We start from the raw sequence: 15,107 nt of genomic DNA, 5'->3' as shown, positions 1-15,107 counted from the left end.
AGTTTTGTGATGAGTGATGGGTTATGTTTTAGATAGTATCAAGTATCCCAAGAGTTCATTAGGATTTCTAAAGAAACCAACTGATTTTCTAATCATCACCAGAGTTGAAAACCTACAGGAAAACTAGAGTGGCAGCTGATTATCTTTCTCCAACACTTGCTTTAGTTTCTCTGCCTTCCAAAAAAATGTTTTAAAAAAAACCCCAAACGCTTGAAGATGTAATCATTAGAACATGAAAGACATATTACACACACAGTTTGCTTTTAAAAAATTAAAAAGTGATCAGTTTGCTATGAATTTGATTTTAAAAAGTGATCAGTGAGCTATGAATTTGCCAATGCCTTTCACAGTCAAATAATTACATATTGTGGAAAAAGGGTAATGTCCCAATTTACAAAATGGACCAATAAAGGACTTACTGTTTGTGTTAGTAAAAACATTCCCCAAAACCTGTTCTTTAAGAAATTCCTTGCAATATAGGCTCTGCCTGGGCAATTATGTGCTCGACGATCACTAAATATTTCAGAGAGAGGCATTGCCTGAGAAATTTGGTGTTTCGGGGCGAAGAGTCACTGTCAGTTGTGCCTGGGTCTCTCGGATCATACATCAATTACATCTCACTAACAAGAAATTCTGTTGTTATACTATTTTAAAGCAGAAGGGACAGGAATCCACCGTGAACATTTACAAGGTCTGACAATTAAATTCACAAACTTGTTGCAATGATGTTGCTAACCGTTTTTGATATTAGGGGGGTTATTCATTATGAATTTGTACCAATTGGACAAACAGTTAACCAAGTTGACTATTTGGAAGTGCTGAAAAGGCTGCATGAAAAAGTTAGACAACCTGAACTTTTTGCCAACAATTCATGGTTCTTGCATCACGACACTGTACCAGCTCACACAGCACTGTCTGTGAGGGAGTTTTTAGCCGGTAAACAAATAACTGTCTTGGAACACCCTCACTACTCACCTGATCTGGCCCCCAATGACTTCTTTCTTTACCCGAATATAAAGGAAATATTGAAAGGAAGACATTTTGATGACCCTCAGGTCATCAGGGTAATACAACAACAGCTCTGATGCCCATTCCAGAAAAAGAGTTCCAAAATTGCTTTGAAGGGTGGACTAGGCGCTGGCGTCAGTGCATAACTTCCCAAGGGGAGTACTTTGAAGGTGACCATAGTGATATTCAGCAGTGAGGTATGTAGTACTTTTTCTAGGATGAGTTTGTGAACTTAATTGACCTCGTAATATCATAAAACTGAAGCCATTTTAAACTTTTAAATTTTAAAAAAGGATAAGAAACATTGTTGAAGAAAGTCTTCTAAATATTTTTATAAATGAAGTTTTCTAAATAGTTATTGTGACCTTAGAAAAATGCACTAACCTTGCCACCAAGAATGAAAATGAAAGCAAAATAGTCACATGCGTGAACAAATAATAATAGTCTTTTGTCTGCTGGAAAAAGGTAGTGAAGTTTCTGAGGGATAAGAAAAGAAGAATGTGTTTTCAAATGCAAGCTTTTTCCAACAGCTTTTACTAACGTCCTGCTACCAGCAACGAGAGAACCACATCTGCGCATAGCTACATACTCTGAGCCAAAGTCATTAAGCTGACAATGAAACTTGTGTGAGGAGAAACAAGGGAACACTGATTAAATGGGGGAAGAAAGCCGGTAAGGGCTGAAAGGAGGCGGCTCTTGGCTGTGTGCATCCTGGGAAGGCTGGTGGAGGGGAGACCCAGGTCACTCTAACAGAAAAGTGGCAAGAAAGACGCTGTTCTTCGGGACCATGCATGTAGACTGTCGCTGAGTCCCTTCCATTTCCAATGCTGAGGATTGAAAATGAACGCTCAAGTATCTGTGAAAGCAAAACATGTCTATTTGAAACAGTTTTTGCAGTAACTCCAGTTCTATGATTGGAGCACGTAGCATTTCCAGTAGGGTCACTCGTAGCTTTTGGATCATTTTCGGTTTTTGTTCCTACCATTGATGAGCACAGCTGAAGCTGGTTCATCCAGTCTGTCCTGTTCTTTTAGCGCTCTCCTCCTTCTTCTCCACTCCAGATTCTCTTTGAAGGCTCAAAGAGAAACTTTAAAGGGGTCCTCAAGGGAACCCTAAGGGTTTCTAAGGAAAGGCTCTAACTCTCAAATTCCCAACGAGTCAGGCAGGCAGGAGGTCTGTGAGGGGAGATGTGTCCAACGCTGACCCGAGCCAGTGGGGGCCTTTGTAAAATGAAGATCCCGTGTTGGAAAATAGCCACCTGACTCCCTTCTCAATAGGACCGGGGAAGGCCAGTATCTCCTTGGCTCGTGAGCTCCAGAAAATAAAATTCACCCCTGATTTTTTGATCTCCTCTGGATTTTTCTCCTGAGTAAGAAATTAGCACAATTATGATGATTTTATATAATACATTTAACATAGAAAATTCTCACTCACTGTTTTGTGGGGGGGAGGACTAATCTAACAAAGAAGAAAAAACACATAAACACATTGCTGATATACGGCAACTGATAGATGGTTTGTCTTTTAAAGGAAGAGTCAAAATATTAATACTTATCCTTTGATGAGAAAATTAGAGAACACTCTAAATTACTAAAAACATTTAGATACTGCCCTACCACTCCATTTCTTAAGCTTGTTTATTAAAACTAGTTTTTGCATTATGCTAGATCATTTATTTCAGTTAAGTGGATTTCCTCTGATTGAAGATTTTTTTTCTCACAGAAAGAACACTTATAATTTCTAGTAATACATTGGTGACCCTAGAGCCATCCCACTCTCAGAAACTACCGAGAAGCAGAGTTCATCTCCTTTTTTCATATTGAATCTCTTACGTTAAATCTCTCAGGCATTTGGCTGGGCCAAGAGAGGTATTCTTAATGCCACTGCTTATACTGTCTTCTGCTTACAGGACAGATATTTCACCCAGCCGAGGTCATTATCTGTACTTATGTGAATCCCAAATGCCAATTCAGATTTGCTGAAACTTTCTGCCATTGTTGGCGCAATGACTGTACTTGTTCAAATCCACTAAGAAAGAAATTTCTACCATACTTGAGGTGATCTTTTTTTGACATCTGAAAGGATGTTTGAATACTCTTAAATCAATATTCATGGCCACATTCATTGGAGGGCGTAAACTGAGATGACGGAGGGAGAGCTTCACCACTCTGGACCAGCACACCAGGCAGACACTTGCCTCTTCCTTGTAACTTAGTTACGAATGCCTCCACTCGGGGACACGCCTCTGCACAGCATCCTCGCAAGAGGTCCAGTGTCACCTGGCAAAGCCATTCACAGCAGTGCAGCGGACACTAGGGAGCTGGGTGCTGGCTGCAAACACTGGCTCCACTCACCGTCAGAGAGAGAGGCCTACTCCCTTTTTGCGGCTGAGACTCATGCTAAGGCTCCGTGTGTCTCCCAGCTGGGTAGCCACAAGTCTATTTCCTTCTTTAGCTGGATTATAATGGAGGGTGAGATGAAAGGGAATACAGACCCTTGATACCTTTTACTTGGAGTGCTAACTAATGCAAGGCCTCCTGTCTGATCTTCTGCTTGGCTGAGGGGATGGCAGATGGCCCTTCTGAAAGCTTTTCAAACTCAGGCTTCTTACAGCAGGGCGTGAGGGGGTATTGTCACGTTTTCTGTATAGTGGTAGGAAGCAGAACCAAATAAAAGCACATGACAATTGTGCCACTTCTCTGGGAAGCTTATGGCAACCTTACAATGAGGGCCAATTGGCTGAGGCCAAAAGCAGTTGCAGAAGTAGCTTTGAATATTATTCAGGAGAGGTTTTAGAGAGTAGAGTCAGGAAGGAGGCTGAGGCATCAAGGAGAACAGCAACGGGAAGAACATCGGTGGGGAAGGGGTGAGGGCCGAGATGAAGAGGAAAAAGTGGAGTTGTATTATTTTTATCAGAAAAGAGTCATGCTCTTGTGTAAAGCGTTTCTTCACATCACCTCACTTTCCCGCAAGCGCCCCCATCAGGAGGACCCACCAGCAGTCCTGCCTCACAGAGCAGCGAGTGTCCGCAGGACACCGTTGCTACAACTGATGTGAACTAATGTTGGAGCCTTTAAAGCAACTTGTGTGTCAGCTCCTAGAAGTGGGCGAGGAGGAACTAAAATGTACTGAACACGTACTGTATGCCAGGAGAGTTGAAGAAGTTTCCTTTGTTATTTCATTTAATCTTCCAAACAATTCTGAGACATAGTTTTAGATCATTTTGCAACTGAGGAAACTTAAGCTTAAGGATGTTAAATAACTTGCTCAAAGTCTAACAGGCTCAAAATCAGACATTTCTGCTTCCAAAGTTCAAGCCCTTCCTGCCACAGTATGCTGTCAAGTCTTCAAATGGCTGAGTCCAGTCTACTACCTGGCATGTGATACTAGGTGCTCAAAAAATGTTTTCTGAAAGCACAAGTAAACTGAACAAGAAGTGGCGATAGGAAAGAAACTCTTAAATGTAGAAATAATTTAGGACAGCTGACCATAGGAGTCAATTCTCAGTTAGGGGATGGTCTGCCTATCTGGCTCTCACCCCAATATACACATAAACTCAGTCAGAACTGTCTGGCAAAAATGTATTGAGTGTCTGTTATGTGCCAGACACTGTGCTAGATGTAACAGGCACTGTAAAACTTGGGCTTTGTCCAATAGCAGCTCACAGTCTGGTGGGTGGGAAACATACCCATCAAGCACAATATGCTGTGAGAAAAACATAGGTAGAAATAAGCTTGGGGTTTTCTGGAAGGAGAAAGGAAATCACGAAGGTCAAGGAAGGCTTCCTGGAGGAGGTGATGCCTGAGTGACTTCTTGAAAGTAGAGTAGGAATTAGCCAGGCAAGAGAAGGGTGAGTGGTATTATTCCAGGCAAAGAGAGCGGCATGAATAAAATCAGAGGCATGAAATAGACAGCATGTGCATGGAGCATTCAGTGTTTCCAGCTAAGCCCAAACTGTGTGGCAGGAAATGACACTAAAGAGATACATAGAGCCAGGAAGAGGGAGACTTTAAATACATGTCATGCTAAGTGTCTTGGACTTTATCCAGCAGGGGATGAGAGGCATTGATTTTTCTCTGCAAAGAGGGAGTGATATGGTCAGTGTGGAAAAGAGATGTGAAAGGATGAGACTTGAAATAGGAAGACAGTTGGGCGGTGGATGCCATGGTTTATGTGGGAGATAATGAGGGCCTTAATCAGGGAAGTGGTGGGAGGGATAGAGAAGGCTAGGTTTATCTGGATGAGAAATGTTTTTCAAGGTCAAGTCAACAGAAATCAGTGATTGATTGATTGGATTGTGGGAGATGAGAATGGGACAATGACGTGCATATGAATTTCTAGCTTAAGGAACAGGGTGGATGGCGGGACCATTCATTAAAATCATGAATCCGGAGTGGGAGCAGATTTGGGGGTAGGAGTGAGGAAGATGCGTTCATTTGACACTTGGGACATATCTAGATGTCTAGCAGCTGGATTACGAATCAGAAACTCAGAAGGGAGATAAATACAAGTGATAACGATTAAAGAACAGAAGTCTGAAAATAGCTTCTTCTGCAGTCATATCTGTCCTGCAGGTGTGTTTTGTTTGGACCTTAAAAACAGTATCTTGTGATACTGTTTTTAAAATAGAATTAGGTGAAAAACATGGAAAAGTCAGGAAGTTGCACCAAAAAATTCTGTATTTCTTTTTTTTTTCTTTAATTCTGTATTTCTAATGTCTCTTGAAAATTCTGCTAATTTGCATTTCCAGTCTTCCATGGCAATAGTCAGCTACAAGTGGGAAGCAGCTCTGCTCTCTGAGGAGGGCACGTGCTCTCCAGGGAACCTGAGTCCTCACCTGGCCAGACCCCTGGCCCCGAGGCTCGGCACTGTTGCCATAACAATTGCTCTATTGCTTTTCTTACAGTAGAGTTAAGAGAAAAGTAACCTTTTCTTGTTCCCTTATCTCAATCAAAATTAGAAAATGAAATCAAGTGCAAAGGACTGTGTGTTTCAAGGAAAATGGTCTGGTCATGAGAAATGAAAGAAGTTCCCATATATTTGATATGCAAACAAAGCATATCCTTGTTGAAAGAATTAAACTTGAGACACCATTGTGAAATAAACCATACTAAGAGCAATTTCTGGTATATCTAAAGGATGCGTGATGACTTTCCACTTGTATGTATCTTCTTTAATTTCTTTCATCAATGTTGTGTAGCTTTCAGTGTGCAAGTGTTTAATATTGTTGAAATGTCCATACTACCTAAAGCAATCTATAGATTCAGTGCAATCCTATCAGAATCCCATTTTTTACAGAAATAGAAAACAATTTTAAAATTCATATGAAACTACAAAAGACTCCAAATAGCCAAAACAATCTTGAGAGGAAAATGAAGACCAAAGCTAGAAGCATCACACTTCCTGAGTTCAGTGTAATAAAAATATGTTACAAAGCTAGAGTAATTACCATGTTTCCCCGAAAATAAGACATAGCTGGACCATCAGCTCTAATGCGTCTTTTGGAGCAAACATTAGTATAAGACCCAGTATTATATTATACTATATTAAAGACCAGGTCTTATTTTAATGTAAAACCAGGTCTTTACAATATAATAGAATATATTACATTTATATTAAAATAAGACTGGGTCTTATATTAATTTTTGCTCCAAAAGATGCAATAGAGCTGATGGCCCGACTAGGTCTTATTTTCAGGAAAATATGGTAAAACAGTGTGGTACTGGCTTAAAGACAGACATATACACCAATGGAACAGAATAGAGAGCCCAGAAAGAAATCCCCACGTATATGGTCAACTGATCTTCAACAAGGGAGACAAGAATATACAGTTGGGAAAGGATAGTTTCTTCAATAAACAGTGCTGGGAAAACTGAATGTCCACATGCAAAAGAATAAGATTGGACACTTATCTTATACCACACACACACACACACACACACACACACACAAAACACCTCAAAATGGATTAAAGACTTAAATATAAGACCAGAAGTTGTAAAACTCCTAGAAGAAAATATAGAGGAAAAGCTTCATGACATTGGTGTTGGCAATAATTTTATGGATACAACACCAAAGCACAGGCAACAAAAGCAAAAATAAGCAAGTGAGACTACATCAAACTAAAAAGCTTCTTCATATTAAAACAAGCAATCAATATAGCAAAAAGGCAACCCACAGAATGGGAGAAATTATTTGCAAATCATATATCTGACAAGGAATTAATTTCCAAACCATATAGGGAACTCCTACAACTCAATAACAAAAGCACCAAAAGCCCAATTAAAAATGGGCAAAGACTTGAATAAACATTTCTGTAAAGAAGACATACAAATAGCCAACAGATATATGAAAAGATGCTCAATGGTAACTAATCATCAGAGAAATGCAAATCAAAACCATACTAAGATGTCACCTAACACCTGTTAGGATGGCTATCAAAAAACAAAGACAACATGTGCTAGTGAGGATGTGGAGAAATTGGAACGCTTTTACACTATTGGTGGGAGTGTAAAATGGTCTAGCTGCTATGGAAACTAGTATAGCGGTTCCTCAAAAAGTTACAAATAGAACTACCCAATGATTCCACAGTCCCACTTCTGGATATTTATCCAAAAGAATTGAAATCAAGATCTTAAAGAGATATTCGCGTTCTCATGTTCATCACTGCACTATTCACAATAGCTAAGATGTGAACACAACCTAAATGCCTATCGATACATAAATGGATAAACAAAAATGTGGTATATACACACAACAGAATATTATTCAGCTTTAAAAAAGAAAGATATCCTGCAAGACGCCACAACATGGATGATCCTTGAGGACATTAGACTAAGTGAAATAAGCCAGCCCCAGAGGACAAATATTGTGTGATTCCACTTATAGGCGGTATCTAAAATACTCAGACTCACAGAAGCAAAGAGTGAATGATGGTTGCAAAGGCTGGGGGGAGGGAGAGGAAGGGGGAGTGGCTAATCAACAGGTATACAATGTCAGGTATGTGAAATGAGTGAGATCCAGAGATCGGATGGCTAACACTGTGACTGTAGTTACCAACAGTGTATTGTACACTTAAAATCTGTGAAGAGGGTAGATCTCATGTTAAGTGTTCTTACCACATTAAAAGAAAAATTTTTAAGAAAACTGAAAAAAAAAGATGCATGATAAAAACCCAATAAGCTGAGAAAAGAATGGAAATTTCAATAGTTTATTTTGGAAATCGAAGGAAATGATATACCATGGCCTCCATCCCACAAAATGCATAGCCTGGCCCTAAAGGTGTTTGAATTTGCAGCCTCTGCTTTACTCCCTGGTTAATAGCAAGGACAGTGAGAATGCAACTAGGACTGGATGAGTTCATCCAGAGAGTGCCTAGAGAGAGAAGAAAAGTAGGCCAAGGGCAGAATCTTAGGGAAACACTTGAAAGGGGTTCCCCAAAGAGTCTGAGAGTGATGAGAGGCAGGTTAAAGGAGGCCCTGAGAAGTGAGGTAGCATCTACGCCAGGGGAGCAGAAACACAGGAAGGAAGGCGCGATCAATATTATCAAGTGTGTGTTCTGCCCTGTATGTCTCCCACCCCGAAGGGAGGCCAGTCCGGTGACAGCATGGCTTAGACCCGAGGTTCCCAATGACCTTGTTTCACAGGACCCTTAAATCCTAAGTAATTTTTTCACAGCACTCCTAGGCCAAGAGGAATACCAAACAGGTCTCTGAAATAAGTATCCAGGTCCAAATATCATAATAAGTTATAGCCTTAAAACTTAGTAACCGTTTGAAAAAATACACGTAAACTGAAGGAAATTTCCGTTTCTTTTTTATTTCATTCTTAAATAAACACACTTACTTATGGGCTATGTGCTCCTCTTGGGCAGTTCACAACGTCTCCAGCCTTCTCAAACTGACACCCTCTTTACCTGTCCGTCTGTCCTACGTTGATTTTTACACAGAACTTGCTTTTATCACAGCAACCACAGAAAAGCCAGCATCGAAAGAGATGTCACTTCAAGAAATGTCACTCAGGCTAACGTGAAATTGTGCACAACTTCTGGCTGGTTGTTCTCACAGTGTCTGATTGAGGTGGACACACACCATGGGGCCCCGGGGGTTGGCGGCCGTTCCCTGGGGCCCCTTGGCACACAGTTTGGGAACCATGGCCTCAAGTCTGGTCTAGAATCCTGTCACTTATAACCTTGTGTCTATGGAGATGTGTGGTCTGAAATTCATACAACTAACCTACAAATGATTTTAGGGAGCACGACTGGTTTGTGATTTGAGTAACTGCTGTCACTGCCAGTTCTCGCGCCGCCACACTAACAGGAAGTAAGGTTACCTCAAGAAATTAAACCCAAAGATAAACCAAAGTTTAACGGATGCCTTCAGTCTTCTTCCCCATCAAACCTTTTTTCCAGAGTGAGCAAATAGTTTCTCCTTTCTCATGCCATCCTCTGAACGAGTGAAGAAACCCTGTCGTGATGGTGGGTGGCGGTGGCAGTGGGAGGAGAGAGTGGCCGTCTGGAGCAGCCACGCTGGGAATCGGCACCAGACTGATTGAGGCTCGACAGTCCACCCAGCAGGAAAAATAACATCTCCTTTCCTATGGCCTCCATATGTAGCAGTTTCCAGTACAACACGCAGCTAGCCTGTGCATACAAGTGACTTATATACGTGACTTGTATAAGTCACTTAACCTCTCTGAGCCTCCTTTTCATATACGTGTATATTTATATATGATATATATAAAAAATATACATTATATAGTAATATATTATATACAAGTACATTATATATTATAAAAAGAAAAGTAAGAAATTGGACTAAACTTTTTAATAATATAAGTCATACCCTTTAATGCTTTACTCTTGCATAGACTCCACGATGTCTGCTAAACAAGCTGCCTTTATATCCTAATAATTTGTTTTCCTATTTTAATTTATCAAAAACCAAGAACCACTTGCATCAAATTGCTACAGTTGTCTCCGAAAGCCCAAAGCCAGGATGTTGCTGTTCCTTTTTGTTACCAGCGTATGAACAGTTTCTAGTCGCCATCTCGGAATACTGACACAGCACACATTAGGACCAGCCCATCCCCCCACCGCTGCCACCATGCCTGATTGTCCCAGGAAGGCCTTTTGTGCCCTAAGATTCTGTGCCTCGTCTCACCAAGGACGAGGATTGGAGAGTGGGAGCAGACCTGGAGCCCTCCCTCGGCTGCCACCAGGCTCACCACCAACCCGGGGAGGACCTCCTTCCCCATTACCCAGTCCTCCTGCCCACCACCTCTGTCTCCGTTAGCAAGCATCTCCGATGGAGCCCCTCTCAAAACCACTGCCCGCAGTGGACTGGACACCTGACTTCAAGTCCGCTGCCCTCCTCTTTTGTCTGCACTGGAAGTGTGAGGGTGGCAGAAGATGAGACATACGGCAGGGTAGACGGCAGGGTAGACAAGATAGACGGCAGGGAGGAGGCAGCACCCAAGGGCAGGAGGAGAGAGTGATTTCAGAAAGGCTCCTTGCCCAGCCTCACCACCGATGGGCCGGGTTTCGGACCCAGCCCACGTTGCAATGGAGAAAGAATCCTGGGCTGGGGAGAATTCGGAGCAAGCAAACATTCCGTGTGAACTGCACCGGCCCACAGCACCCAGGGCTCCCCACGCACCCCGCTCATCGTGCCTCTTAGATGCTAAGAAACAGGTTTCCCTTCGTCTTTGTTTCCTTCCTTCGCTGCCTTCTGCAACTCTGTCATTTTCTAAAACACCCTGGTGGGAGCATGTTAAGGCCAACTGTGTGCCATAGCTCCAACCTTAGCCCCAGAACCTTGGACCTTTCCTTCTTCAAAAAGGCTGAAAATGCTCCTTCCTCTTTCATTTCCAAAGCCTCCAGCCTGTTTATGCGGTGCCAGGAGAGGAAGCTTAGCTCCGGCTGGCTGGCAGTTTGTGCTAATTGTCTGCCCACACTTTAGAAAGAGGCTTTTTGAATCTGAGCATTTAGGGAGAAAGCGGAGAAGCGTGGCTGAATGAAAGAGCTGTTGATGTTAAATATTCATGCTCTGCTCTCTGTTAATCAAAATCAGTAACCCCATTGCTTAGCTGCAGTCTTGCTGGCTTCTTATTAGGATTGTGCAAAAGGAACTTGGATACAAAAACACCAACCACACACACACACAGCCCAAGACATGGGTGCTTATAGTTTTGAAGTGTTTCTAGTTAACATTGTACAAATTTAGCATTGTTGTTTTCTCCAGGGTAGTTATCCTTTGGTCAGCATGGTACAACCAGACATTTTTCTGAAATAATTCTTAAAGTGAATTGCAACATACTCTAGTTCATTTTTCAGAAAAGATAAAATTATTTTACAAAATAGAGAAGTTGACTACAATTGAACAGAATATGGTTGAACAAAATATCACAAGTTGTTTTAGTAACAACTTTGAAGTCATGTTTCCTGAGCTTTTAGGAAATGGACATTTTATATTTTTATTTGTCGATGTATTTTTGAGAGTGCATGTAACACAACCACAGGCACTTTTAAAATAACCACTTAGTTGAAAAGGAAAGAGAAAAATAGCTCTTAAATAACAACTTTTTGTCTTACTTTTGTAGCTATAGTTTTTCAAGATTTCTACAATGAGTGTGTTTTACCATCAGAAGAAAAATAATGAAAGTTATATTAATAGTTTTTAAAAGCTGCTTTAAAAACTGCAGTTGCTGAATTGCATGTTTTGGAATTCATCAGGTTCTCCCTTACCTGTGTCATCTGCAAGAGAAATGTTGGTGAACGTGCTGTCCTCCTCTTCCTCTTTGCTGGACCCGTCCATCTTGTTCACTTTTCAGGTCTGTTAGAAAACTGAGGGCAGAGAAAAATGACAGTTGTCCCATGTGATCGCCCTTGTTAAATCATTAATAGATGAGCGTCCAAGGAGGTGCTATCTGATCCTTGCACTAGCCATCCTCTTCCTGCTTTCCACCTGAGAAGTTCTTACCTGAGTGTTATGTTCTTAACCAGAAGTGGTTAGAGACCGGAGTGAAGGAGTCGTAACCCTTTACCTACAGCTGTTGAGCTGGCACTAATGCTGTATCCTGGCTAGATGCCAAACCTTGCCTTCAATGTAATGACAATTTTCTTGGGCTGGATTTTCCAAGAACTTTGCCAAAAAAGCACTGGGGTAAGGTTGGGGGTAGAAATTGAATTGTATACGATTAGAGTATCGTTTAGACATCTACAATAAACTTTTCAAGGATTTTGGCCAGAGACCTAACAACATGACTTGTTTACAGAGCCTCAATGTCCTGTCCTATACAAGAATAGGTCTGTGTAAGGATTAAAAGTGAATAATACGCACTTGATACATGTCAACCTCAGTAATGACCACAGGTGAGTAGGCATATGTGAGGAAATAAGATCCTCTATGTGTTGAGCTCATCAGTCCCCTCTCACGTTACCGTCTATAGTCCTTACCCTGTGAAAGTTCACTAAATAACAGGACCTCCCTTCTCTATTTCTGGAGGAGCCCAAGGGGAGGAATGTTGACCTTGCCAGACTTTGGGGCAAGGGCTATATTCTTTTACAACTCTTTTTTCTTAGTCCCCTAGTCTACATTCATATATAATAAACAAACCCAAAACCATTGGAGAATTTCATGTCATCTTTTGGGGAAAAAAATCAGCCACATTTGATGAAGAGTTTTAAGCAGATGCTAAAATTGAGTTACTACATGCTGTCTTCTGCCCTAAGTGTTTTGATACATAGGGATTTTTTTTTTTTTTTTATGGATTTGAGTTCACTGCTGCTATATCAAGTCAAGTGGATGTGAGCTGTTGGAAATCCTGAAAGTTAAAAAATTCACTAGAATAGAATTCCTCTAATTTTTTAATTACATTCTACAAATTTGGGGTGCCTAGTTTATACAAGCTGGGGACTTTGGAGGGTTCAAGGTAAGAAATAGTTACTGGTAATAGGTTACAAGAAATAATTAATAAGGTTATATAAGAAATAGTTAATAAGGTTATAAAAGGTAATAGGTTATAAGAAATAGTTAATAAGGTTATAAAAAAGCTCAAAGGCAAAAGTCCTGGAGGTTTATAGAAGGGAAAGAGTATACTTGGATGGCAGGTCTTGAAAGGCTTAGAGAAGGTGACATTTGAGATGCATGATCAATGACAAATGGAATCCAATAGGTATAAATGGCCAGGTGGTGAGTGCTTTCTCAGTGAGGGGGCATGGACAAAGGCTCAGAGTTGGGAAAGCATTAGGCACATTTGTCATTACACTGAGGGCAAGGTTTGGCATCTAGACAGGATACAGCGTTAGTGCCAGCTCAACAGTTGTCGGTAAAGGGTTATTAAGAGTGGAAGATAGATGTAAATGAGGTAGGAAATAAGGTAGAATATAGGTTAAGGCCATATCTGAGAAAGCTTTGAATGACAGACTGTGTTGTTTCAAGTCCACTGAGATTCAAGTACCAAGAAGGGATTAGAAGGGTGAGAGAAAACGGAGGGAGCCAGGGAAAGCTGATAGAGCCATCAGACCATGATGCAAGACTGGCCCAGAGCAAAGACACAGCAGGCTGGAAGGTCTAGCTTGTCCTTCAGACCGAGGAAGTTTCGGCAAGGTCGTCAAAGAGTGCGGAGCGGAAGTTGACCATAGAGGAGTCCTGTGCCTCCCGGGAATGGCCTCCCTTAGATCCCTGCAACACTTGGCTACTGGCTGGGAGCCGCTGGTGGGAAGTGCGGCATCTGCAAATGGGGTGATGGACGTCAGAGCACAGCAGCTGGGGCCCTTGATCAATTGCACTCCCCGTAGTCGGAGGCCTACGAGACTCATGATCACGGCCACCATATGAGCTTTTTCTAGCAGCTCAATAATCATGCACCAGTACTTCAGGAGGCATAGAAGTACTCCTCTGGCCTAATCCATCTGTCCTAGCAACAATAGCACACACTTAAGAAGTCCTTACTATGTGCTAGGCAACAACCCCATGAGGTAGGCACTGATATTCTCATGCAGGATATGAGGGAGCTGAGGCATAGAGAGAGATTCAGTCAAACACAAGCAGCTAAGTCAGTGGTCAAGCTTACTATCGGGTTGGAATCCAGGCCCTCTGGAGCCAGGGTCTGTGCCCTTAACCACTATATTAACTACTCGTAAAAAAATTATTGGGTAATGGAGGGGGTGGAAGAGAAGAACTAATCAACCTGGAAAAAGAATTTAGAAACCAAATGGTGCCTTTGGTTTAAGTTTAAATTGTATGCTTGGGTTTTCCTTTTATTTCTCACGGCCAATTGTATTTTTTGTTAGGATTAGCCTAGGCTCTTGATTCTCTGCCTTCTTTCTGATGACCTTCAGGACAATGCTCATGAAGTATCTATCCTAACGGATAGGGGAATGAAAGATAAAACTCAAGTCAATCAGCACTGCTACCATCCCGAGCCTTGGGCAAAAGTTACGATGGACAAAGATGTCCACTTTGCACTGGAGTGGAGAATTCTCTGTGGGTTTAAATTATCCATGGTGAATATTTCCACCTATGTTTTCTTCTAATAGTTTTATTGTTTTAGGTCGTGTATTTAGATTGTTGATTCATTTTGAGTTCATTTTGTATATGGAGTGAGGTAGGGCTGTGGCTCCATTCTTTTGCATTTCGATATCCAGTTGTCCCAACACCATTTGTTGAAGAGAAAATTATTTCCCTCATTGAATGGTCTTAGCATCCTCATGAAAAACATAGATGTCGGGTTTATTTCTAGAATCAGTTCTATTCCATTTTTCTATATGTCTGTCCTTATGTCAGTATCACACTGTTTTGATTACTATAGCTTTGTGATAATTTTTGAAATCAGGAAGTGTGAGTACTCCAACTTTGTCTTTTTTAAACAATGTTTTGACTATTTGGGGTCCCTTGCAATTCCATGTGAATTTGAGGATTGGCATGAATTTGGCGATGGATTCTTAGATTTAACACCAAAAGCATGCGCAACAAAAGAAAGAATAGATAAATTGGACTTTATAAAATTTAAAACCATTTGTGCATCAAAGGACATTATAAGAATGAGAAAGGGCAACGTACAGAATGGGAGAAAATATTTGCAAATCACATATCTGA

The 15,107-nt window shown here is 41.2% G+C and overlaps 1 protein-coding gene across 2 annotated transcripts in view; it reads right to left on the bottom strand.

The window, feature by feature from the left end:
* SCOC (short coiled-coil protein) overlaps positions 1-15,107 on the bottom strand; it is a 63,935-nt gene that overhangs the window by 20,484 nt on the left and 28,344 nt on the right. The window contains exons 1-2 of one of the 2 annotated variants that reach the window (XM_033134550.1): positions 11,988-12,004; positions 11,753-11,851 (exon numbers count right to left, since the gene is read on the bottom strand). In XM_033134550.1, the coding sequence (XP_032990441.1) occupies positions 11,753-11,822 (70 nt within the window). In that variant the 5' untranslated portion in view covers positions 11,823-11,851; positions 11,988-12,004. Of the gene's footprint in view, positions 1-11,752; positions 11,852-11,987; positions 12,005-15,107 lie in introns of those variants that run through there. The other variant, XM_033134549.1, reaches the window with a different exon arrangement.

The sequence above is a fragment of the Rhinolophus ferrumequinum genome, chromosome 18, assembly GCF_004115265.2.
Source record: "Rhinolophus ferrumequinum isolate MPI-CBG mRhiFer1 chromosome 18, mRhiFer1_v1.p, whole genome shotgun sequence".
Classification (NCBI taxonomy): Eukaryota; Metazoa; Chordata; class Mammalia; order Chiroptera; family Rhinolophidae; genus Rhinolophus; species Rhinolophus ferrumequinum.
Note: the sequence above shows the minus strand (reverse complement) of the source record. Positions and strands in the feature narration are given on the sequence as shown.